Consider the following 24,295-nt stretch of genomic DNA (forward strand, 5'->3'; position numbering starts at 1 on the left):
TGTTTAGATAGAGGCTAAATTTGTAATTCGAAAAGAGGGGATGCGAATGGTAAATTGATTGAAAGGTGTGCTTTGTGGGGTGATATATGAGTGTTAAGATAGGGTTGAGGACATTTGCGTATGTTGATGGTGGGACAGGTGTGAGGTTAGGTGCGGTGGGAGGTGTAAATTAGATCTTATTTTAAAAAAAAATGTAATGAATGTTAATAAATGATAATGAATGATAATGAATAACAAACAGAAGTAAGGTTTTTCAGCCATTATCATGTTGGAATTTTAATTTGGAGAGAATTTTCTAGTGGAGGCAGGTCAATAATAATAAATGATAATGAATGATAATAAATGATAATGAATGACAATGAATGATAATGAATGATAATAAATGATAATGAGTAATAATAAACAAAAGTACCGAGCGAGGTGGCACAGTGGTTAAACACTGGTCTCACATTCGGGAGTACGACTGTTCAATTCCGCATCCGGCCATCCTGATTTAGGTTTTCGTGATTTCCCTAAATCGCTCCAGGCAAATGCCAGGATGGTTCCTTTCAAAGGCCACGGCCGACTTCCTTCCCCGTCCTTCCCTAATCCGATGAGACCGATGACCTCACTGTCTGGTCTCTTTCCCCAAAACAACTCCCCAATAAACAAAAGTAAGGTTTTGCAGCCATTATCGTGTAGGAATTTGAATTTTGAGGGAATTTTCTAGTGGAGGCAGGTCAATAATAATAAATAATAATAAATAATAAAAAATGATAATAAATGATAATGAATGATAATGAGTGATAATAAATGACAATGAATGATAATGAATGTTAATAAATGATAATGAATAATACACTAAAGTAAGGTTTTGCAGCCATTATCATGTTGGAATTTGAATTTGGAGGGAATTTTCTAGTGGAGGCAGGTCAATAATAATAAATAATAATAAATGATAATAAATGATAATGATAATCAATAATAATAAAAAGACAAGTACAGTCTTTTTATGCATTATCCTGTTGGAATTGAAACTTCCCGCCATTTTTTCTTCTGGAGGCTTAGGTTAGTGGATGTAGCACAACTGGAATATTTTCCCACCAAAATTCAAAATTTCCGCAATTTTTTTCTTGAGGTTAGGTTAGTGGACATACCACATTTGACGTATTTCCCACCAAAAGCCGCCATCTTGGCTGATGTCATGCGAAGTTGCCAAGTCTACATGCCGCCATCTTGGATGACTTCATCGCCGCCATCTTGAATAAATTTGACAACAATGCAGCGTGGCCTAGCGCGCCCCTTGTCCCCCTACTACCGTACATCATTCTTTTTATCGCACATTGGTTGTGGGGTGCCGAAGTGATGGTGGTACTTTCGAAGTCACGAGTGATTCCTTCCACTGATTTCATGCAATTTTATCTTTATCCAAACCACACTCTGCAAGGCTTTTCCGTGACCTGCAGAGTGTCTGGTTTTGTTTAAGCTGTGGCTGTCCCCTCACACTTCCAATTTACAATTATGTCACAAACAGACGATGTGGGCAGCTTTAGGAGGGTTGAAACGTCCTTGATTTACTGTTACTTAGGTGACATCGAACGACTAGTTCATGCTCAAAGTCACTGATTCGTCCAACGTAATCTGTGAATAACATATAAATATGACCGCTGTCAGTTTACCTTCAGTGACCTGGAACCCAGAATTCATTACAATGGCTGATAGGACACTACAGTAAATGATTTATTATGCTTAGCCTTTGGATGAACTACACTACTGGGCACTAAAATTGCTACAACACGAACATAACATGCTACAGACGCGAATTTTAGCCGACAAGAAGAAGATGCTGTAATATGCAAATGATTAGCTTTTCAGAGCATTAACACAAGGTTGGCGCCGGTGGTGACACATACAAGGTGCTGACATGAGGAAAGTTTCCAACCGATTTCGCATTCACAAACTGCAGTTGACCGGCGTTCCCTGGCGAAAGGTTGTTGCGATGCCTCGTGTAAGGAGGTTAAATGCGTACCATCACCTTTCCGACTTTGATAAAGGTCGGATTATAGCCTATCGCGATTGCGGTTTATCGTATCGCGACTTTGCTGCTCGCGTTGGTCGATATCCAATGACTGTTAGCAGAATATGGAATCGGTGGGTTCAGGAGGGTAATACGGAATCCCGTGCTGGATCCCAACGGCCACGTATCACTAGCAGTCGAGATGACAGGCATCTTATCCACATGGCTGTAACGGATCGTGCAGCTACGTCTCGATCCCTGAGTCAACGGATGAGGACGTTTGCAAGACAACAACCATCTACACGAACAGTTCGACGACGTTTGGAGCAGCATGGACTATCAGCTCGGAGACCATGGCTGCGGTTACCCTTGACGCTGCATCACGGACAGGAGCGACTGCGATGCTGTACTCAACGACAAACCTGGGTGCACGAAGGGCAAAACGTCATTTTTTCGGATGAATCCAGGTTCTGTTTACAGCATCATGGTGGTCGCATCCGTGTTTGGTGACATCGCGGTGAACGCACATTGGAAGCGTGTATTCGTCATCACCATAATGGCGTATCACCCGGCGTGATGGTATGGTGTGCCACTGGTTACACGTCTCGGTCATCTCTTGTTCGTATTGTCAGCACTTTGAACAGTGGACGTTATATTGCAGATGTGTTACGACCCGTGGCTCTACCCTTCATTCAATCCCTGCGAAACCCTACATTTCAGCAGGATAATGCACGACCGCATGTTGGAGGTCCTGTAATGGCCTTTCTGGATACAGAAAATGTTCGACTCCTGCCCTGTCCAGCACATTCTCTAGATCTCTCACCAGTTTAAAACGTCTGGTCAATGGTGGCCGAACAATTGGCTTGTCACAATACGCCAGTCACTACTCTTGATGAACTGTGGTATCGTGTTGAAGCTGCATGGGCAGCTGTACCTGTACACGCCATCCAAGCTGTGTTTGGCTCAATGCCCAGGCGTATCAAGGCCGCTATTACGGCCAGAGCTGGTTCTTCTGGGTAGTAATTTCTCAGGATCTATGCACCGAAATTGCGTGAAAATGTAATCACATGTCAGTTCTAGTATAATATATCTGTCCAGTGCATATCTGTTTATCATCTGCATTTCTTCTTGGTGTATCAATTTAAATGGCGAGTAGTGTAGATGTTTTCATGTTGGTGTGATGTGTCAACCTGATGCAGCAGTGTGTGGCTGCTGTTACGCTCACCCATAGGAGGAGAAGAGCAGGATGGCGGGCGCCAGGCAGGCAGCAGACGCAGCCTGGGCTGCCACGGTGACCCAGAGGCGGCGTACGACACCAGGCAGGCGGCTGCAGGGCGAGTAGTCGGTGGGCAGCCGCCACGAGCCGCCAGCCAGGCACTCTCTGCGGGACAGCTCTGCAAGCAGCCAGCAACAGGTGGGTGAGCAAGGGCTGGTAAAGGTGGGTTCTGCAGTGTGAGTTATAGTGAGGTGCTGGGGTCCTCAGCACACACAGTAGATGACGCAATGCTAGGAAGAGATGAGAACGTACAGTGTGGGTAAAGTAAAAATGGCTTGTAAAATATTTCATGTACCTTAAGACAGACTGCTGAACTTACACCATCTGGCCCATGGTGTGGAAGAATAACTTAGGTTGCTTGTCTTAAGGTGTAAGAAACAAACGGTGTTTCAGAAGTGATCGTCAATAATTCACGCATGGAAAGAAAAGGCCAAAACTAGCTATAAAACGCCAATAAACATGGGTCCACAAATAAAAAGTTATCGAGATACAACACATTTTCTGTTGCAGTTTATCAGCGTGTAGGAGCAGATGACATCTCTAAACTCACTTTTACTCTGCCCAGCCTGTGGAAGGAATATGGTTTCTTTGTTTTACTGACGTAAGTACACACACACAACACACACACACACACACACACACACACACACATACACACACACACACACACAATGGAAGGAATATGGCTTCTTGGGTTTACTAACATACATACACACAACACACACACACACACACACACACACACACACACAGAGAGAGAGAGAGAGAGAGAGAGAGAGAGAGAGAGAGAAGACCCAAAACTTGCCCATTTGCTTAATACCATGTTAATCCACCTTAGGTACACAGTACACCAGCGATTGTATGTAGCATGGATTGACAAATCCTTTGTAGTTTTCCACAGATATTTGGCGCTAGATGTCTATGGAGAGGCCACGTCATCGACTTGTAATTACGGCCCGATTGACTGCGGCACAGAGCTGGTGCCCGAAAGTGTCCATGTCGTGTTCAGTCGACCTCATATCACGTGAATTTTGTGTTCAACACATCAACGTGGATTCATTATCACGATCCTCAAACCACTGTCGCACGATTCTGGCCTTGCTACACGGACAGTTATAGACCTACACGATGACATCACTCTCACGCAACACTTCAAGTACGAAGTCTGCATGCTGTCCACAAGAATGCTCTTTCGGTCCACAGCTGTCACGATGGCTTCGCTTACTACCGTATGTCCCATAGAATCACAGGTGAATGTCCTCCATAGCATAAAACAGCCTGCACTGGCATGCGTATGCAACGCTGCGCGTGTTTCGAGCAATCGTTTCCCTGAGTGACTGTAAACACAAACGGCCACCGACCTGTTTTAACAAGAATCGTGATTCATCCGACCAGGTGCCACATTCTACTGATTCACGGTCCAATCTCGATGATCCCATATAAACTGCAATTGCAGTTGATGATGTCGTTGGCTGGCCTTGAGCACCATGGGACTTAACTTCTGAGGTCATCAGTCCCCTAGAACTTAGATCTACTTAAACCGAACTAACCTAAGGACATCACACACACCCATGCCCGAGGCAGAGTTCGAACCTGCGACCGTAGCGGTCGCGCTGTTTCAGACTGTAGAGCCTAGAACCGCTCGGCCACCCCGGCCGGCGATGATGTCGTTGCATTTGCTGCAGAGCCACATATTCAAAAAGTGCTCTGAAACATTTGAGCTTACATCAGTACTGTACGCCGACGTCGATCTACCCCGATGGCCGCCTGTCCTGCTCTGCTGGGCGGGCATGCCTCCAATCTCCACCTTCTGTGATGGGGGGGTGGATATCGAGTACCTTGTCGTCTACTCATGTGCTTCAACTACTTTGCATAGACCCTCATGACGGAAGCACACGCAAAGAGTCAACCGACCACACAGTTTCCGAGATACTGTTTCATTGGATCTCGGACGTAGCAATCTACCCTTTGTCAAAGTAGCTTCTGCCAGTAAATTTCCTTGTTTTTGGCCTTTATCGTCACTAGAATGGTTCCCCATTCATGTCTGCTTCGCTCATATTTTATACTTAACGCGCATATGCCTACAGTGCTACCACATATTGCCACCATGTGTTGTTCAATCTCTCTTCGCAAGTGCTCATGAGTGAGTTACGTAAAACGTAACACCCCTTCTATTTCCTAAAGGGTTCCATACATCGAAACGAGACTCTCTGTAATTGATACTTTTCTCAGTGGCGCAGAATGTTTAGTGTGGATAATACTCTAAACTCATCAACTAATATATTTAAACAAGTATGGTACTTTTAAATGGAACTGTACACTTTTAGTAGCTGCAGTGTATACCTCTTGGAAAGGCGGTTACTGTGATAGGGCTTGTTAATACAGAAGTTGAAACATTTCACAAATGAACCCCAGGAATGTACTAAAACTGGTAAGCATGCCAAGCTCCGTCGTTATATGCAGTAAGACAGGCCTACACCACTAAGATAAAACCTCATTTCCTATAGGACATAGATACAGGGTCGGCTTGGATTTTTGTTCATAGGGCTACAACATTTGCTAACTTCTGGCGCAACACATGGAACTTAGGAAAACTACTGCAAATGTGTGTACTTTCTACGTTTTCGTGGAAACAACTACAGTTACGTAAGCCAGTTTCCCATTTAAACCGTCCCCGTTGTTGCCTACTTGTCAAAGCCGAAGCCCATTGGTGAACTTGTCTGCTTACAAAGACTGTTGAGGCAGAAAAGGCCTGCCGATAGTCAACACAATTGGTCTAGATCTACTGCGCAGACAAGTAAACAGTTAAAAGTCTTAATACAACGACGTAGAATGTCATGAGTGTGTTTTCAACGCAATACCTGATTCTGGCCAACTTGTTTCAGTTTTATAATATTTTTCGTGTTCTTTTGGGAAAAGTTTCAACCTCAAAATTAACAAGCATCGCTGTAGCCGCCATTTCAAGCGCTTTCGGGTGCCGTTAAAAAAGCCTATTATTCTGTTCATGAAATTATACTTGCTTCAATATCTCGATGAATGCAAGCGTTAATATATCACGTGAAGATAGTACGTGCCCCTCAACTTACTATCATTTGCCGAAAGGATCTTTTAGATATGTGGTATGTAACCAACCGTTCACGAAATAAACGAAGTATTATGCAGAATGAGATTTTCACTCTGCAGCGGAGCGTGCGCTGATATGAAACTTCCTGCCAGATTAAAAATGTGTGCCGGACCGAGAATCGAACTCAGGACCAAGAAAAGCTTCTGTGAAGTTTGGAAGGTAGGATACGACGTACTGGTAGAACTGAATCTTGAGGACAGGTTGTGAGTCATGCTTTGGTAGATCAGTTGGTAGAGCCCCTGCCCACGAAAGGCAAATGTCCTGAGTTAGAGTCTCGGTCCGGCACACAGTTTTAACCTGCCACGAAGTTTCGGGGTATTACGTGATATATATCAAAATGTGGCATGTTTTAATGTCTACGAAAAAATGGTCTGTAAATTGTAATTTTTTTCGTGCATCTTATTTCTAATTGGTGAATTCAAAGGAGCAACTAAATTTCGTCTGTCAAATGACATTTCTGAGATAGAAAATATCAATAAAATGATACGAATTTCAAATCGAAAATGTAATGAACTTTACTGAGATCAAAGTATGCTGAAAATTATGCATAGTTTAATCATGATATAGAGCGAGTCATACATACTATCAAAGTAGTAATCATAATTAGAAATATTAATGTATTGCGAAGTTTAATGTGAATTTATTTGGAGAAATGAAATGTGGATGCTTTCCTTTTGAGAGATATCTGTTCAGTCTCTCTAAAGAAATATCAACAGTAACTGAAGGGTTCCACTGTCTTTGATGTTCCACCGAAGAAATGTCTTGGTGCATTCACGTTGATCATCGTGAACAATATCTAACTGTTGCGGGATAATTGAAGGTACGGATTTAAAAAGTGCAGTTTTAGTAGCATTCTACATCCCGCTTTTTGGTTTTTATTCAACAATTCAATTACTAAATAAACATAATTTTCCTCCCTTCTCCAACAAGCCATGAAAAATACTTTTGAAATATTTCCAGGAATGTAACTCGAAATTATTGATCTTAGCATCAAAGGTCTCATCAATTAACAAATTTCTCAATCGTGGTCCAGTAAACACTCCTTGGTTCCACTTTGCCTCATTCATCTTGGTAAAATCTTTCTCCACATGACTCCCTACTTTTTAAGAGCCTTCGCAAATTCTTGACTTAATATAAAGCGGATATGATATGACATTACGTGGGACAAGTAATGGTTTGATCTTAACGTTTTGCTTTGATACAATACGCATCTCCCTTATAACATATTTCTTGACATTGTAGTGATTGTTAACGACTCGGCCGTCCCACGAAAAAGAAAACAGCAGTGTTTTACCAAATCAGTCTTGTAAACATCTAAGTAGTGAAAAAAACTTTCAAATAACACCAGAGCTTCATATTCGATTGCCTCAAGTATCGGGACCGTGCTTTCATATGTTTCCTTCTTATCCACTGAATAAGGCAAACATACGGGCAACCAGCTAGTTTATAAGTATGTCTTTCCGTAAAAACTGATATAGCCGTAAAGTTCTGGGAAATAAAAATTATTTGTCACCTAGCGTTTTGAAAACTAACAGTACGTAACGCAAAAAGTAAGCGACTTCATAGTGTTGACTTCAATATTCTAAATAAAGGAACAAAATAATAAAACCAACAGAAAACTAACACATAACAAAGAATAGTTAATTTTTAAATGTTTCAAAAACTTAATATGATATTATATTTCTAAGGGTACATTTTGAATCTATAACCAAAACAACATAGGAATAGAAACATCTCACACCAGATGAAAAATGGTTGTTGAGCAGCATAATGGTTGCAAGGACGTTCCAGTAAACATACGTCGGGGAACGGGACGTTTCCAGGATAGTTGCGATTTCTGTCGCTGACTTTAGTATGAAATATTGTGCTTAATTCAAATGTACTTAAAATATACGCTGTTCGATTGTACCCGCAATTGACTGAGGCTTCACTAACTGATATTTGGGAAACAGAAAATATGTATTGTGGGAAACAGACACGCTTTGCTGCCGATATGAGGTTACATAATGCGGTCAAACATAGATGGTCGATTATGGTCTTTACCTCGAACCCCAAGAGCATTTGGCGTTAATCGTCTGGATTTATCTGTCTGAGACGATCTCAAAAATGAAGTGTACAGCACTCTCTGCGGTACAGCTGAAGAACTGGCGAGATTTACAGCACAATGCAGCGGTGCTTGAAGGAATTAGTGATTCATTGCAGATAAGAGTGAGGTATTATATCTAAACTCGAAGCGACAGGTGTCATACTTTCATCAACAGGTACGCGTGTGTAGTATATCGTAATGCATAACGTGCTAAAGTAGTGCTTTCTTTCTTGTTAAGGAACGACATGACTGAACTATTAGCCTAGTTGTATGAGGACTTAACCTAAAAGTTCACATTTCAAGTACATTTTTAGGAACAGGGACAGTAGTTCATACTGAAGTGAGCGACGGCTGGTATGAAACGTCACAAGGGACTGTCCTCGGTGTAAATCTTTGCCGTGATTTATCCTTTAAGATATGTATAGCAAAGCGTTAATGCCATTTTTACACACGCCTTCACTGTAGGAGCATTGTTGAGAGAATGCTGGCGCCGTCCGGGTGACCGTGCGGTTCTAGGCGCTACAGTCTGGAACCGCGCGACCGCTACGGTCGCAGGTTCGAATCCTGCCTTGCGCATGGACGTGTGTGATGTCCTTAGGTTAGTTAGTTTTAAGTAGTTCTAAGTTCCAGGGGACTGATGACCTCAGAAGTTACGTCCCATTGTACTCAGAGCCATTTGAACCAGAGAATGCTGGCGTGGTAAAGAGAAAGACAAAATTTGGAATATAACATTTTTAAAAAGAGTTAAGTTACATGTACAAGTGGCTCAAACAGCGAAGAATATGTAAACTTGTATTCCGATAAATGAATGTTTTTCTGGACTGCGTATAAAATAAGGGAATACAAACAAATATTGCGTAGTTATTTCCCTCTCACGTGCTGCGTTATTGCCGTAAAATTGTGAGAACGAAAGAGGAATGAAAATTATCTTAAACTGTTTCACGGTACACTACAGAAAAACCACTGCAGTTATTAAACCCTGTGGCCAGTGGAACGAACAGGCATGCGAGCATTCTGGTGTCTAGTAATAATAGCGGTGAACTTAGTCGCCGGCGGCTGTGACCGAGCTGTTCTAGGCGCTTCAGTCCGGAACCGCGCTGCTGCTACGGTCGCAGGTTCGAATCCTGTCTCTGGCATGGCTGTGTGTGATGTCCTTTGGTTAGTTAGGTTTAAATAGTTCTAAGTTTAGGGGACTGATGACCTCAGATGTTAAGTCCCATAGTGCTTCGAGCCATTTGAATTTGAGCTTAATTAAGAAGGCAAGTAAAAGAGCTGATAGCAACAACTGGCCAGCTAGCCGTAACTTCTCATTCGCAATTACCTCGCAAACTCGTTGATTTTGTTGGAACAACTTTCTTTGTTGTGACCGTGTGTGCAACTCCTGCATGTTAGACTTCTCTGCAACAACGGCAGCTACGCAGGACGGCTGACTCAGCAGGCGAAGTAAATCGGCTAGCTAATTCTAGAGGCTTGCTGCAGAGGTCACTAGTAGAGAGGAAGTGCATTTCACGTCACACAGCACGCGGAACAAATAGTGCGGAGCTTAGCATCACTGTGCATCAGCTAGTAAGTCGTTCTCTGCGGTTTAACCGACAAAGTGTGTGCTCGCAAGTGTGTTTCTGCGAGAGATTTTTTTTTCATTCTTTACGAGCTGCAGAGGGCATCTTGGTTTTACCACCTTCTGTGATGTGTTTCAAGGCTCTGCAACATAGTCATCCACACGGATCCGACGACACCCAATGATAACAATAATGCCATATTTTTACATTACACAGTTTCATAGCGACAGTCGTATGTATGTATCGAATATTTCCCTTACTCTGTTGTAAAATACTAAGCGTGTTAGCTTACTTAACTTTTTGCTCTAAACTCATTTTGCAATGCAGCCTCACCGCCTGGCTTCAAAGGCGGCTGGTTGCCACGATAGCAAAAATTACACAGTGCAGTGTCGAAACACATAATTTATTAATGAAACTGTCGGTCGCACAAGAAAATGTTAATACGTTATCTTCTCCATCTCGACTGAACCTATATAGAAAAGAACAAGTGCAAAGCTGCTACCACTGCTAGATTTAAGCAACTAAATGTGTGATCGTAATCAAACCACTGGTGGGAAACAATCAGTATTTTTCGTAGTCCCCCACATGTGGTATTTTTCTGTTGACATACTTCGAAAGCTAGATGCCAATAGGAAAGTGAGACTGCCTTGATAGTTTCACCCACAGCCAGGATACGCCGTTTTGTCGTAACCCTGCCAGAGACACAAACTAAAGGAGAAAAAGTTCGGAATTAAACCAACATCCACCCTCCTCGGAGAGGCACACAAGAATTTCCACAGGTGAGAGAGATATCTGTGATCTTTTACAGCGGACAAGCTTATCCCTCGTCGCGTAAACAGAACCTCGGTTACAAAAGCAAACGCTGTGGAGAGCCAGGACCCGCTCCACAGCCTCAGGAGGGCTACACATCTCTTTCACTTTCACACGTGTTGACCCTGTCTGGGTCCGTGCGTAGTGCCTTAGGTTTCATCTGCCACGTGAACACCTTACCGAAATAGTAGGTAGATAAATATTTAACCGGTTCATTGAACAGTCAGTCAACAGTGAAAATTTACCTACAGATGTTTAAAGGAACTGATCTGACATCAGGAGACTAATCAAACTTTTGACGTGGTGTGGGAACATTTGCAATTTCATGCTTTACCTTTCACCAATATTTACAGTTATTTATTCAGTATGGTTCGTCATATTCTCGTTCCGTTGTTCCGAGTGATGGCGATTACATTTGAATGCGTAGAAGTATTACACCAGAACGGCTGAGAGAAACTGTTGATCTCGTCGTTCTACGGATGCAGAAACTCGTCGACTTTCCCGGTGCTTATATTGAACAAATTCTGCAAGCGTAAATTAATAATAAAATCAACATTATGCCTTTCTCATTTACTTGACACTTTCTGTCAACGTACGCTTCCAAATTCATAACAGCAGTTTCATTGCTTTATTTACGCAGCATCAAAACGTAACGATGAGTACGTTAGATAATACGAATAACTACTAGCACTTTATTTTCTGTTTTTGTAAGTACGGCGTTCCATATTAGTTACGAGAAAAATCCCTTTCTGTGCTACCGACTTCGTATGCTACGTGAGAGAAGCCTAACGGGCTCCAGGATGATTCATCATTCCAACACCTCCCACAAGAAGGAGGTACTACACTACTGGCCATTAAAATTGCTACACCAAGAAGACATGCAGATGATAAACGGGTATTCATTGCATAAATATATTATACTAGAACTGACATGTGAATAGATTTTCACGCGCCGGCCGAAGTGGCCGTGCGGTTAAAGGCGCTGCAGTCTGGAACCGCAAGACCGCTACGGCCGCAGGTTCGAATCCTGCCTCGGGCATGGATGTTTGTGATGTCCTTAGGTTAGTTAGGTTTAACTAGTTCTAAGTTCTAGGGGACTAATGACCTCAGCAGTTGAGTCCCATAGTGCTCAGAGACATTTGAACTTTTTCACGCAATTTGGGTGCATAGATCCTGAGAAATCACTACCCAGAACAACTGGCCGTAATAGCGGCTTTCATACGCCTGCGCATTGAGTCAAACAGAGCTTGGATGGTGTGTACAGGTACAGCTGCCCATGCAGCTTCAACACGATACCACAGTTCATCAAGAGTAGTGAGGCCGGCCGGAATGGCCGAGCGCTTCTAGGCGCTTCAGTCTGGAACCGCGCAACCGCTACGGTCGCAGGTTCGAATCCTACCTCGGGCATGGATGTGTGTGATGTCCTTAGGTTAGTTAGGTTTAAGTAGTTCTAAGTTCTAGGGGACTGATGACCTCAGATGTTAAGTCCTATAGTGCTCAGAGCCATTTGAACCATTTTGAAGAGTAGTGACTGGCGTATTGTGACGAACCAGTTGCTCGGCCACCATTGACCAGACGTTTTCAATTGGTGAGAGATCTGGAGAATGTGCTGGCAAGGGCAGCAGTCGAACCTTTTCTGTATCCAGAAAAGCCCGTACAGGACCTGCAACATGCGGTCGTGCATTATCCTGCTGTAAAGTAGGGTATCGCAGGGCTCGAATGAAGGGTAGAGCCACGGGTCGTAACATATCTGAAATGTAACGTCCACTGTTCCAAGTGCCGTTGCCGTCAATACGAACAAGAGGTGACCGAGACGTGTAACCAGTGGCACCCCATACCATTACGCCGGGTGATACGCCAGTATGGCGTTGACGAATACACGCTTCCAATGTGCGTTCACCGCGATGTCGCCAAACACGGATGCGACCATCATGATGCTGTAAAGAGAACCTGGATTCATCCGAAAAAATGCCGTTTTGCCATTCGTGCACCCAGGTTCGTCGTTGAGTACACCATCGCAGGCGCTCCTGTCCGTGATGCAGCGTCAAGGGTAACCGCAGCTATGGTCTCCGAGCTGATAGTCCATGCTGCCGCAAACGTCGTCAAACTGTTCGTGCAGATGGTTGTTGTCTTGCAAATGTCTCCATCTGTTGACTCAGGGATCGAGACGTGTCTGCACGATCCGTTACAGCCATGCGGATAAGATGCCTGTCATCTCGACTGCTAGTGATACGAGGCCGTTGGGATCCAGCACGGCGTTCGGTGTTACCCTCATGAACCCACCTATTCCATATTCTGCTAACAGTCATTGGATCTCGACCAACGCGAGCAGCAATGTCGCGATACGATAAACCGCAATCGCGATAGGCTACCGACCTTTATCAAAGTCGGAAACGTGATGGTACGCTTTTCTCCTCCTTACACGAGGCATCACAAGAACGTTTCACCAGGAAACTCCGGTCAACTACTGTTTGTGTATGAGAAATCGGTTGGAAACTTTCCTCATGCCAGCACGTTGTAGGTGTCGCCACCGGCGCCAACCTGGTGTGAATGCTCTGAAAAGCTAATAATTTCCTGTCGGTTAAATTTCGCGTCTGTAGCACGCCATCGTCGTGGTGTATGCCCATTAGTGTATAAATTTATACTTTAGATGTACCGCGTGGTTAGATTTAAAGTGCAGCTCCTCACAGAGGCCAGAGTGGACTGTAATTTGTAAGCTGGTCATGTCATTTTGATTCTTGGATGTCATCGATTTGCACATCAGAGAGTGAGCAAGTTATGTTACTGTTGAACAATCTTTGATCTTGTCGTGGCACAGTCTTTGCCTCTGCACCAGTGATCTCTCTACAACTCGGATGTAGAAGTCTGCTCTTTGAGTATAGAACTGTAGAGCGTCTTCAAAGTCATGTGCTTTGCATCGTTCGCCATGTTGTAATTTGGCAAACAAATTCGGTCTGTACGTGACAAAGAATTGCAGACTGATTTCTTGTTTTGAACCTTATGTCAACATGTGATGTAATTGGCTGATGTGGGAGCCGGATCGAAAGTATTTTCTTTTCATGTTCCAGTGACTTTCCTAACAGCCACGTTGTAGTTCTGCAAGAAACGAAATACGAGAATATGTGGCTGGCACGATCAGACAGCTGGAGTTCAACATCCAGGTAGTATAGAGACCACTGCTCTGCACAGTCCGATCCATTCTTAGTTGAAGTGTGGTAGGTGATGGACGTATTCTGTAGTGCTGTGTTGACTTGTGATATTATCTGTTAGATGAAGAAAGATTTATTGTAAGGGACAGCAAGGGTGAATATTATGTACATATCGGAAATCGAAAGGAATATAAAATTTGAATATTAATTTTTGAAGGGAAGATGTTTGAGGTAAGACTGCAGCACTGCGAACTTTATTTTAGAAATGATTATTGGCAGCTAGTTGATTTTGTTCTCTCGCCCAGAGCCGAGAGAGAGACCACCCCACTTCCCTGTCAGGTGTTAACATATTAAGTGATTAAGGTGTTTTATTTTTATAGAAATTCTCTGTTAACATTGCACTCCCTTTAAATCATTGTTCTCTTTGTTAACCATAGTATTGTTCAGACCTGTGTTATGTGTGAAGATCATGCGAAGTTTTAATCTGGCTTTTTGAATATATATACTTCATTCTAAAATCGTTTTCTTGGAATATCATTTTGTGGGAATAGTTATTCTCTCCCCATCCCATTGTTTAACATTACGTATTACCACATGTGGTACGCAACAGTTGCAAATTTTATTTCCAAATAGAAATCTTTGTTAGCCGCTGCCTGCTTGCAGTTTGCTCTCGCGTTTTCGAGAAATCTGCAACAATGTTGTCAAGACGCGAGGTAAGTGGAAATTTTGATTAGTGTCAGATAATTGTTTTACGTCACTCACGCATTTAATATAAAGACAAGTGGCTTAGTCAAAGGTTAGCATACGAGGTTAAGTTGGATAGCAGTTTGTGCGTCATAGAGTGGGAGGTAAAGTTGGGTTAAATTTCTAATAGAAACAAATATAGTGGGGAGTTTGCATATTATCGCATGGCAGCGAGACTTGATAGATACCGCAATGCGCTAATACGGAACCGATTACTGTGGCAAACACATTGGTGCAAATCTAGCGCTGTACACCGTTTGTATGACAATATGGCATACACGCTGTGACTTGACAAGCCATAAATATCACAATCAGCTTTTCCACAAATAATTAATTACAACAAAAAGTAATCCATGATGTAAATACCTCCAAGAGTCCCTACTGTAAATCAGGAATATACAAACTCAAATGTAATACGTGCCCAAAATTCTACATTGGACAGAGAGGCAGAAGGTTTGAAATTAGATACAAAGAACACATTGATGCATTAGGAATTGATAACTTGAACAAATCTGCATTTGCAGGCCATATTGCTGAAGAAAACCATTCAGTGGGAAACATTGAGAACAACTAAAAAATTTTACATCTAGCAGAAAAAGGAGTCACTATGAATATATTAAAATAAATAGAAATACACACACACACACAAAAACAGCACCCCAAACTATATCCTTAATGAACAAACAGAGTAAGCTAACACCCCTTTCCTGAAAAATTTCCGAAAATTAATTTCCAACCTCCAAAGCAAATAATATTAGTACGCCTATCTGCAGATCAAGTAGCAATTTTATATGTTACTATAATTCTCGTGATGGTAAATGTAATTAAATAATGTACTATTTTACCTATACAGTACTAAAAAAACAACTTTATAATTAATATAACAGTAACAAATCAAAAAGTCTATGTCTCTGTACTAGTGTAAAAGGCATTTCAGTTGCGTAAGTGAATATATGATCCTTTCCAAACATAGGACATCTTCATATGTTACGATATATCGTAGCATCTTTGATACTCATATGTTTGTAAGCTCTTTGTATGTATCAAAACATGTGGTGCGTGGTAGAAATCTTCTCGGTGACAAATGTAAAGTGTTCAGTGAGAAAAATTTACGTGTGCAAGAATAAGAATGCAGTGGGAATGTATTCACATCTGTTGGACGAATGTTATGAAAACAAACACTCCAAACCGACATTTCACGTAAGCCACACGTAACGAAAATTTTTAACGCAACCATCTGTGTATGGCGTGCTTATAATTATGTATTATTTATATTTTAGGACAATTAATCTGTAAAAAACACACCACATGTCATAAGGAAAGCGTGTAAACCGTCTGAAGATGAATCACGATTCGAAACCGGTAACGGCACCCTTTGAATAAAGGAACGGAAAGTAAATTTGTGGCTGGTGACTGTCCTAACGCGATCAACATTTGTCTTCAAATAACAGCCACGGTCTCCATCATGTCATCATATGACAAAATTGCATAACGTTAGTGATCAGTATGGTTATCGAGAAAATGTTCTATGTGAACGGCAGCAATTACAGTGCTGTATTGAGAGAGTATTGCCGAATGAAATATCTGAGGAGAGGCCCGATGTCATTAAATGGTTAAAGAAGACGATGATGAGATTCGAAAACACGCGTGAGCTTGGTGTGGCAACTGGAAAAGGAAGGCGTCCTATCCCACTGGAAGTTATTGACGAGGTTGCTGTTGCTATAAATCATCATACAACACGCGCCCTGGGTAGCGGTAGTGCTCGTGCAGTGTCACCTGAATTCCGTACTGTTGACCATCCCATGGTCAACAATACGGAAAGTTTGGCGGTCTATTTTGTTATGGTACGCATACAAGACCCAGACGGTAAAGCAACTCAAATCTGATGATCCGCAACGGAGTTCTGAATTTGCTCTTCGCTTTCTGGTACGTATCGAAGTTGATGACATGTGGCTGTTCAATATTCTATGTAGTGACGAGGCACATTTTACACTACGGGGTGTAGTGAATACACAGACCTGCCGAATTTGACGCGTTAAACCGCGTGTTGTGCACGAAGAACCATTGTACTCACCGTGTGTGACTGTGGTGTGGTTTCACAGGCACCTTTATCCACGGCCCGTTCTTCCTTGAAGAGAATTTACAGAGAGGGTCTGTCAGGTGTACCGCGACGTCTGCGAGTTATCGTGACCTACTTCTACATCTACGTGATTACTCTGCTATTCACAACAGATTCAATGAACAACCTTCTTGCTGTCTCTCTACCGTTCCACTCTCCAACGGCACGAGGGAAAAACGAGCACTTAAATTTTTCTGTGCGAGCCCTGATTTCTCTTATTTTACCGTGATGATCATTTCTCTCTATGTAGGTGAGTGCCAACAGAATGTTTTCGCAATCGAAGGAGAAAACTGGTGCTTGAAATTTCTTGAGAAGATCCCGTCGCAATGAAAATCGCCTTTGTTTTAATGATTGCCACTCCAGCTCACGTATCATGTCTGTGACACCATCTCGCCTATTTCGCGATGATACAAAACGAGCTGCCCTTCTTTGTACTTTTTCGATGTCATCCGTCAGTCCCACCTGATGCGGATCCCACACCGCACAGCAATACTCCAGAATAGGGTGGACAAGTGTAGTGTAAGCAGTCTCTTTGGTAGACCTGTTGCACCTTCTAAGTGTTCTGCCAATGAACCGCAGTCTTTGGTTTGCTCTACCCACAATATTGTCTATGTGATCGTTCCAATTTAGCTTATTTGTAATTGTAATCCCTAAGTATTTAGTTGAATTTACAGCCCTCAGATTTGTGTGACTTATCGCGTAATCGAAATTTGGTTGATTTCTTTTAGTACTCATGTGAATAACTTCACACTTTTCCTTATTCAGGGTCAATTGCCACTTTTCGCACCATACGGATATCTTAGATATCTTATCTAAATCATTTTGCAAGTCGTTTTGATCCTCTGATGACTTTACAAGACGGTAAATGACAGCATCATCTGCAAACAATCTAAGACAGCTACTTAGATTGTCTCCTGTGTCGTTAATATAGACCAGGAACAATAGAGGGCCTATAACACTTCCAGCCGACCGCGGTGGTCTAGCGGTTCTGGCGTTGCAGTCCGGAACCGCGGGACTGCTACGGTCGCAGGTTCGAATCCTGCCTCGGGCATGGGTGTGTGTGATGTCCTTAGGTTAGTTCGGTTTAAGTATTTCTAAGTTCTAGGGGACTTATGACCTAAGATGTTGAGTCCCATAGTGCTCAGAGCCATTTATAACACTTCCTTGGGGAACGCCGGATATTACTTCTGTTTTACTCGATGACTTTCAGTCTATTACTACTGTATACCTCCATGTACAGCAAGCGATTCCTGCTTTGGAAGTGCGCAACTGTGTGGAAACCACAGGTTACTTGTAGCATGGGGCAACACCTTTCGCCCAGTGAAACATTTGCATAATGCAACCTTCCCCGACCGTGTTATCTCCAGAGGTTTTCCAGAGGGATGGCCCGCGTACTCCAGATTTGAATCCGTGTGACTTTTGGCTCTGGGGATACTTACAGAACTCATTTACTAAGGACACGATCGGTCCCTACCTGATCTAAAGGCCAGTATGCAGGAACACGCTGCTCACATTCCACCGGAACTGCTACGAGCAACTGTTTATCACATCATTTTAAAGATACAGCATCTCATTCGACGTATCTGGTGCTAAGATTAAATAAATTGTGAAAATGGCGGTTAATAATAAAAGAAACATTATGCATTTCTCACTTTTTATCTTTTCTGCTCACATCTCTTTGCTAATCCATTACATAAGGAAACATTTCTACACGTCTTTCTCACATTCAGAGCGCCTCATTTTGACCTCGTTGCGATACGATAATTACATGCCACGCTGGAGCTCTGCGAGTAGGAACGCTTTAATTGTAACCACTCTATATGAGTAGATTTATCTGTGTCAAAGGATAATGAAATAAGAGAAGGAGCTCATGTAGCTAATATGTGTTTTCTTAAGGCGAAAACCACCTATGTAATCAACAACGAAAATTATTTTGTGCGTAGAAGAAGATGCTTAAATTTTCCATGAATTGATTTCCCCTCCTTCCCAGGGCTGTTCATTGAAAGGTGATGTGTATTGTGTTCTGCTCGTAACCATTTTGTGAGATATTAGTGAGTGAACTTTGTGACTTCATTATTAACAACCACGGTGTAAATGTTGTTGTATTAGTGTACTGGGAACAGTAATCTGAAAATAGGGTTTTTGTGCGATCTGTCGTCTTTAAACGTAAAACTGTTTCACGAATCAGGCACTGACTTAAATGATTTTGTGCGCCAAAGTCCTGGGACATTTTATGTCTGTAATGCTTATGTCTCAAGTGGAAACGCTACTCGCATTCATAATTCATCATTTTATAGTTATTTTATTATTTCGTGCCGATTTTTGACATTCTATATCAGCCCAGCACATATAGCACCCATTACCTAGTGGTAAAAAAAAAAAAAGTAAGAAGTAATCAAGACCTAGGTTCAGACGGAAAAATTCTTTAGAGAAAAATTTCAATATTTGAAATAGATCCTTTTGTTCTGTTTTGCAAAAACCAACGTAGGATAAAAAATGGTTCAAATGGCTCTGAGCACTATGGGACTCAACTGCTGTGGTCATAAGTCCCCTAGAACTTAGAACTACTTAAACCTAACTAACCTAAGGACAGCACACAACACCCAGCCATCATGAGGCAGAGAAAATCCCTGACCCCGCCGGGAATCGAACCCGGGAACCCGGGCGTGGGAAGCGAGAACGCTACCGCACGACCACGAGATGCGGGCAACGTAGGATACATAATACACTATAAGATTTCGCTTTTCTGGAAGTGAAGCCATTCTGAGTACATAACCCAACTTCTGCAACACCTTTTTTTTCCTCGGGCAATTTCGGTTGACAAATGCGGGATTAGTCGTGGGGCAATGCGTAATATTCCCACTTCAGCCCGCATAGTTTCATAAGTTCCGATAGGTGGTGGCGCTGTAGGTAGTCTGTAAACGACGTGCTCTCCAAGCAGGGATCTGTCACTGCGTTTCTTTTGACGGAGAACCAAAGCATTGCAGATATTCCAAAGCGCTTGCCGAACGTCTGCGGAGACCTGTCAGTGAACAAAAGCACGGTGAGTCATTGGGCGATGTGTCTGTCATCATCGCAACAAGATCGCGCAAACTTGTCCGAGCTCCCGCGTGCTGACTGTGATTCCTGCAATGTTCGAACGTGCGGACACTATCATTCGAGGTAATCGACGTATCACAAACAGACACATCGCTACTCAACCGAACGTCCCTGTCGGTAATGCTGGCACACTCGTCTGCGAGTTGAGGCACTCAAAGCTGTGTGTCCGCTGGGTTCTTTGCCGCCTGACAGAAGACAAACAGCATCGAAGGACCACCTGCGCGGAACTGCTTGCGCGTTAGGTGCATCACTTAGAACCGGAAAGAAAACGGAAATCGATGGAGTGGCGATATACCACCTCTCCTCCAGAGAAAAGTTCAAAGGGGCAACCTCACCCGGTAAAGTCATGGTGATGTTTCCTGGGACTCTGAAGGGATTTTTCCTTCTAATGTCCTCCCTCTGTGTCCGACGATCAGCTTTGAAGTGAATTGTGCTACCCTCAGGAAACTGAAGAGATGACATTAGCGTGAACGTCGCTCCAGAAATGTAAACTAACTTCTCCTTCTCGATGACAACGCTAGGCTTCACACAAGTCTACCGATCCAAATGAGCTGCAAAAACTCCATCGGACTTTTCTCTTTCATCCACGCTACAGCTCGGATCTTGCACCCTTCGACTTTTATTAGTATGACCCAGTGAATGATGCACTCCGCGGGAAGCAGTTTGTGCATGATGGGGAGGTTATTAATGAAACAAGATGTTGGTTCCGAAGTTGAGCAGTAGAGCGGCATCATGCGGGCATACAGGCCCGCCCAGTGATGTGTCGTCAGGCCATCGCATTGCACGGAGATTGAACAATACGGTATCCAAAGGGAATAATATTGTGTACTGGAATCGTGAATAGCACCAACCTACCCTCTACATGCATGTTAATACTGTTATGCCTCACACGAATTTACTTTCGGATGTTGAACGAAATAGATCGCACGCTTGTGACGGTGATAACTACGGTGTAGTACGACATAGCCTACGTCATCACAAGCCTTATACAGGGGTGCTTCCACTAAATGGGGACAAGCTGTAGGCAAGGACCCGTTAGAAAATGGGGAGCAAAAAAGGTCGTATGGACATATGGCCAGAAGTGGTTTCCAAGGCAGGCACAACCACTTAAAGGAAGAGATAAAGGACCTCAGATAGCGTCACATATTTTCGTTCAAAAACTATTTATTTCCAGCCACGCGTTGTTGTAGCTCAGTCTGATTAAATGGAAAGAAAGAAGAGAGAAAGTACACGTTCCTAATACGAGGGTCACTCCAAAAGAAATGCATAATATATTTTTTTAAATCCATCTTTTATTCTACATGTTTGAAAGTTTTGCAATGTGTAGATACATTCTTTAGGAACAATATTTTCATTTCTCCACATAAATTCCATCCCTCTCAACTGCCTTACGCCATCTTGGAACCAGCGCCTATACAGGGTGAGTCACCTAACATTACCGCTGGATATATTTCGTAAACCACATCAAATACTGACGAGTCGATTCCACAGACCGAACGTGAGGAGAGGGGCTAGTGTAATTGGTTAATACAAACCATACAAAAATGCACGGAAGTATGTTTTTTAACACACACCTACGTTTTTTTTAAATGGAACCCCGTTAGTTTTGTTAGCACATATGAACATATAAACAAATACGTAATCAGTGCCGTTTGTTGCATTGTGAAATGTTAATTACATCCGGAGATATTGTAACCTAAAGTTGACGCTTGAGTACCACTCCTCCGCTCTTCGATCGTGTGTATCGGAGAGCACCGAATTACGTAGGGATCCAAAGGGAACGGTGATGGACCTTAGGTACAGAAGAGACTGGAACAGCACATTACGTCCACATGCTAACACCTATTTATTGGTCTTTTTCACTGACGCACATGTACGTTACCATGAGGGGTGAGGTACACGTACACACGTAGTTTCCGTTTTCAATTACGGTGTGGAATAGAGTGTGTCCCGACATGTCAGGCCAATAGATGTTCAATGTGGTGGCCATCATTTGCTGCACACAATTGCAATCTCTGACGTAATGAATGTCGTACACGCCGCAGTACATTTGGTGTAATGTCGCCGCAGGCTGCCACAATATGTGGTTTCATAGCCTCTGGGGTTGTAAGCACATCACGGTACACATTCTCCTTTAACGTACCCCACAGAAAGAAGTCATCGTAAACGGCCGTGCATTGTCGTGCAACAGCAAAACATCCTGCTTTTGCCGATGTGGTCGAACACGACTCAATCGAGCTTGAAGTTTCTTCAGTGTCGTCACATATGCATCAGAATTTATGGTGGTTCCACTTGGCATGATGTCCACAAGCAAGAGTCCTTCGGAATCGTAAACACCGTAGCCATAACTTTTGTGGATGTTTCCCACTGTCTCGTTTTCACAGCACAGGAATTCCATGACAGCACGTTGCTTCTGACGAACGTCAAGTGTAGCAGCCATCTTGAAGACATGCTGTGACGGCACCACTCACAGGAACAGGTTGAACTAAGTTTGTAAACAAGCGGGAAGGATGTCCTTACACACTGTAAATCTTTCACACATGCAGAATGAAAACTGTATTTTTACAAAATAGTTTGCATTCCTTTTGGAGTGACCCTCGTATGTATCGGAATCTGATCTCCATCTCTGTCCATCTCCTCTTCCTGTCCTCCCTTACTTTCCATCTGCGCCTGCCTCTTCTCTCATCCCCTCTTTTCCCATTTCTATGTCCATCTTCTCGTTCCCCGTCTCTCTCCATCTCCTCCTGTCTCCTCTTTCCGCCCATCTCTTGCTTTCTGCTATTTCCATTTTCTTCCACCCCCTATTCTTCTCCTATACTCTACTCTCTCTAACTTTGTGCCTTGCTTATTACTGCAAATTCAAATTCCGTAGTAGTATTCTTACCACAAGCCGATGAGCCATACATACAACTTTGCCGTTCGCAAACTTACTAATGACATTTCACTGCTAAATACTGTAATAAATGTAAATACTGTGATAAATGTAACTGGCTATATCCTATTTGTCTCCATACATTTATTATAGTAACTTGTACAAATTAGAAGTAAATCGGTCTTTCACTTCTCAAGATTTTTAGTAATAGCTATTCTCCTGTATATATATATAAACCGTTATATGAAAACACGCGCGTATTTGAATGCAACGTTGTGTTAAAATTTGAAATCAATCGGACAAGAACCTTCGGAGTTTTGAGATTCTAAACATACGAACGTATATGTTTTTGCTTATACTAGTATCGCCTGTGGTCGAAATTCGACCAGTTGCTCACTGGAACTGATCCGTAATAGTAAATGTCATGTGTATTAACGTGTCTGAAATTTTAGCCGCAGAACTGATCCGTAACATATGCTGAATTGTAGCTACATGTATTCTTGAAATAATTCTTTCATTTCTCTTTAATTGTTCGATGATCTGAAGGGAGTCTGTGATACACTGCATTGTAAAATAAATTTGTGATGGTGGCAGCAAATTACTGTTTCCCTTATGACAACACAATGTGAATGTTGCTGTATCACGTAAAGTCACCTCAGACGCGAAATGATTTGCATTAAAATGTATGCACTGTAAAGTCATCATACCGCAATTACAGTTATCAAAATTATTTGTAATTATGTTCAGTGCATATTTAAATATAGCTTTCAGAACGACAATAGAATTATCGTTATTAACATCTGCATTGTTCCTATTACTTTCACTACACAAAAATTGTGTCGCTCTAGCTTTTCGTCTTTCAGTCCCACCCGTTGACGTTCTTCTTTGAGGCATAGCCTGAAACAAAATAGTTTACTTATAACAAGGGACTCTGCAGCTACTCTAAATGAAGATACTGAAAATTCGGAATACTCTAAAATTTGTCGTGATGCCAAAAGACGAACACACAGGTAGTTCCATTTACTTTTGGGCCAAAGCGAGTGAAAAAACGACGCTAATAACGTTTGTGTCCCCGACGGCTTCGTTATTACTTTTCGTTTTCCGCTGTCGACATCAACGTTGTAGCAGTTGCGGCAACGTAGCTATCCGGTAAGCATGGGTTACTGCAAATGAACTATCTGCGTCATTCAAACATGAGCGTGCTGAGAATGAACTACACGAAACTTTGTTACTTTCGTGTGTCGATTCTACCATAACACCCGATCGTTACGCGTGGTAAAAGTTGGTAGCAAAAATGGTTCAAATGGCTCTGAGCACTATGGGACTTAACACCTGAGGTCATCAGTCCCCTAGAACTTAGAACTACTTAAACCTAACTAACCTAAGGACATCACACACGCCCATGCCCGAGGCAGGATTCGAACCTGCGACCGTAGCGTTTGTGCGCTTCCACACTGAAGC

The 24,295-nt window shown here is 42.6% G+C and overlaps 1 protein-coding gene across 1 annotated transcript in view; it reads right to left on the reverse strand.

Annotated features, from left to right (window-relative positions):
* Positions 1-24,295, reverse strand: part of LOC126176324 (calcitonin gene-related peptide type 1 receptor-like) — a 170,806-nt gene that overhangs the window by 123,460 nt on the left and 23,051 nt on the right. The window contains exon 3 of the mRNA XM_049923474.1: positions 3,222-3,390. Coding sequence (XP_049779431.1) covers positions 3,222-3,390 — 169 coding nt within the window. The remainder of the gene's footprint in view (positions 1-3,221; positions 3,391-24,295) is intronic.

Source organism: Schistocerca cancellata, chromosome 3 (genome assembly GCF_023864275.1).
Source record: "Schistocerca cancellata isolate TAMUIC-IGC-003103 chromosome 3, iqSchCanc2.1, whole genome shotgun sequence".
Taxonomy (NCBI): domain Eukaryota; kingdom Metazoa; phylum Arthropoda; class Insecta; order Orthoptera; family Acrididae; genus Schistocerca; species Schistocerca cancellata.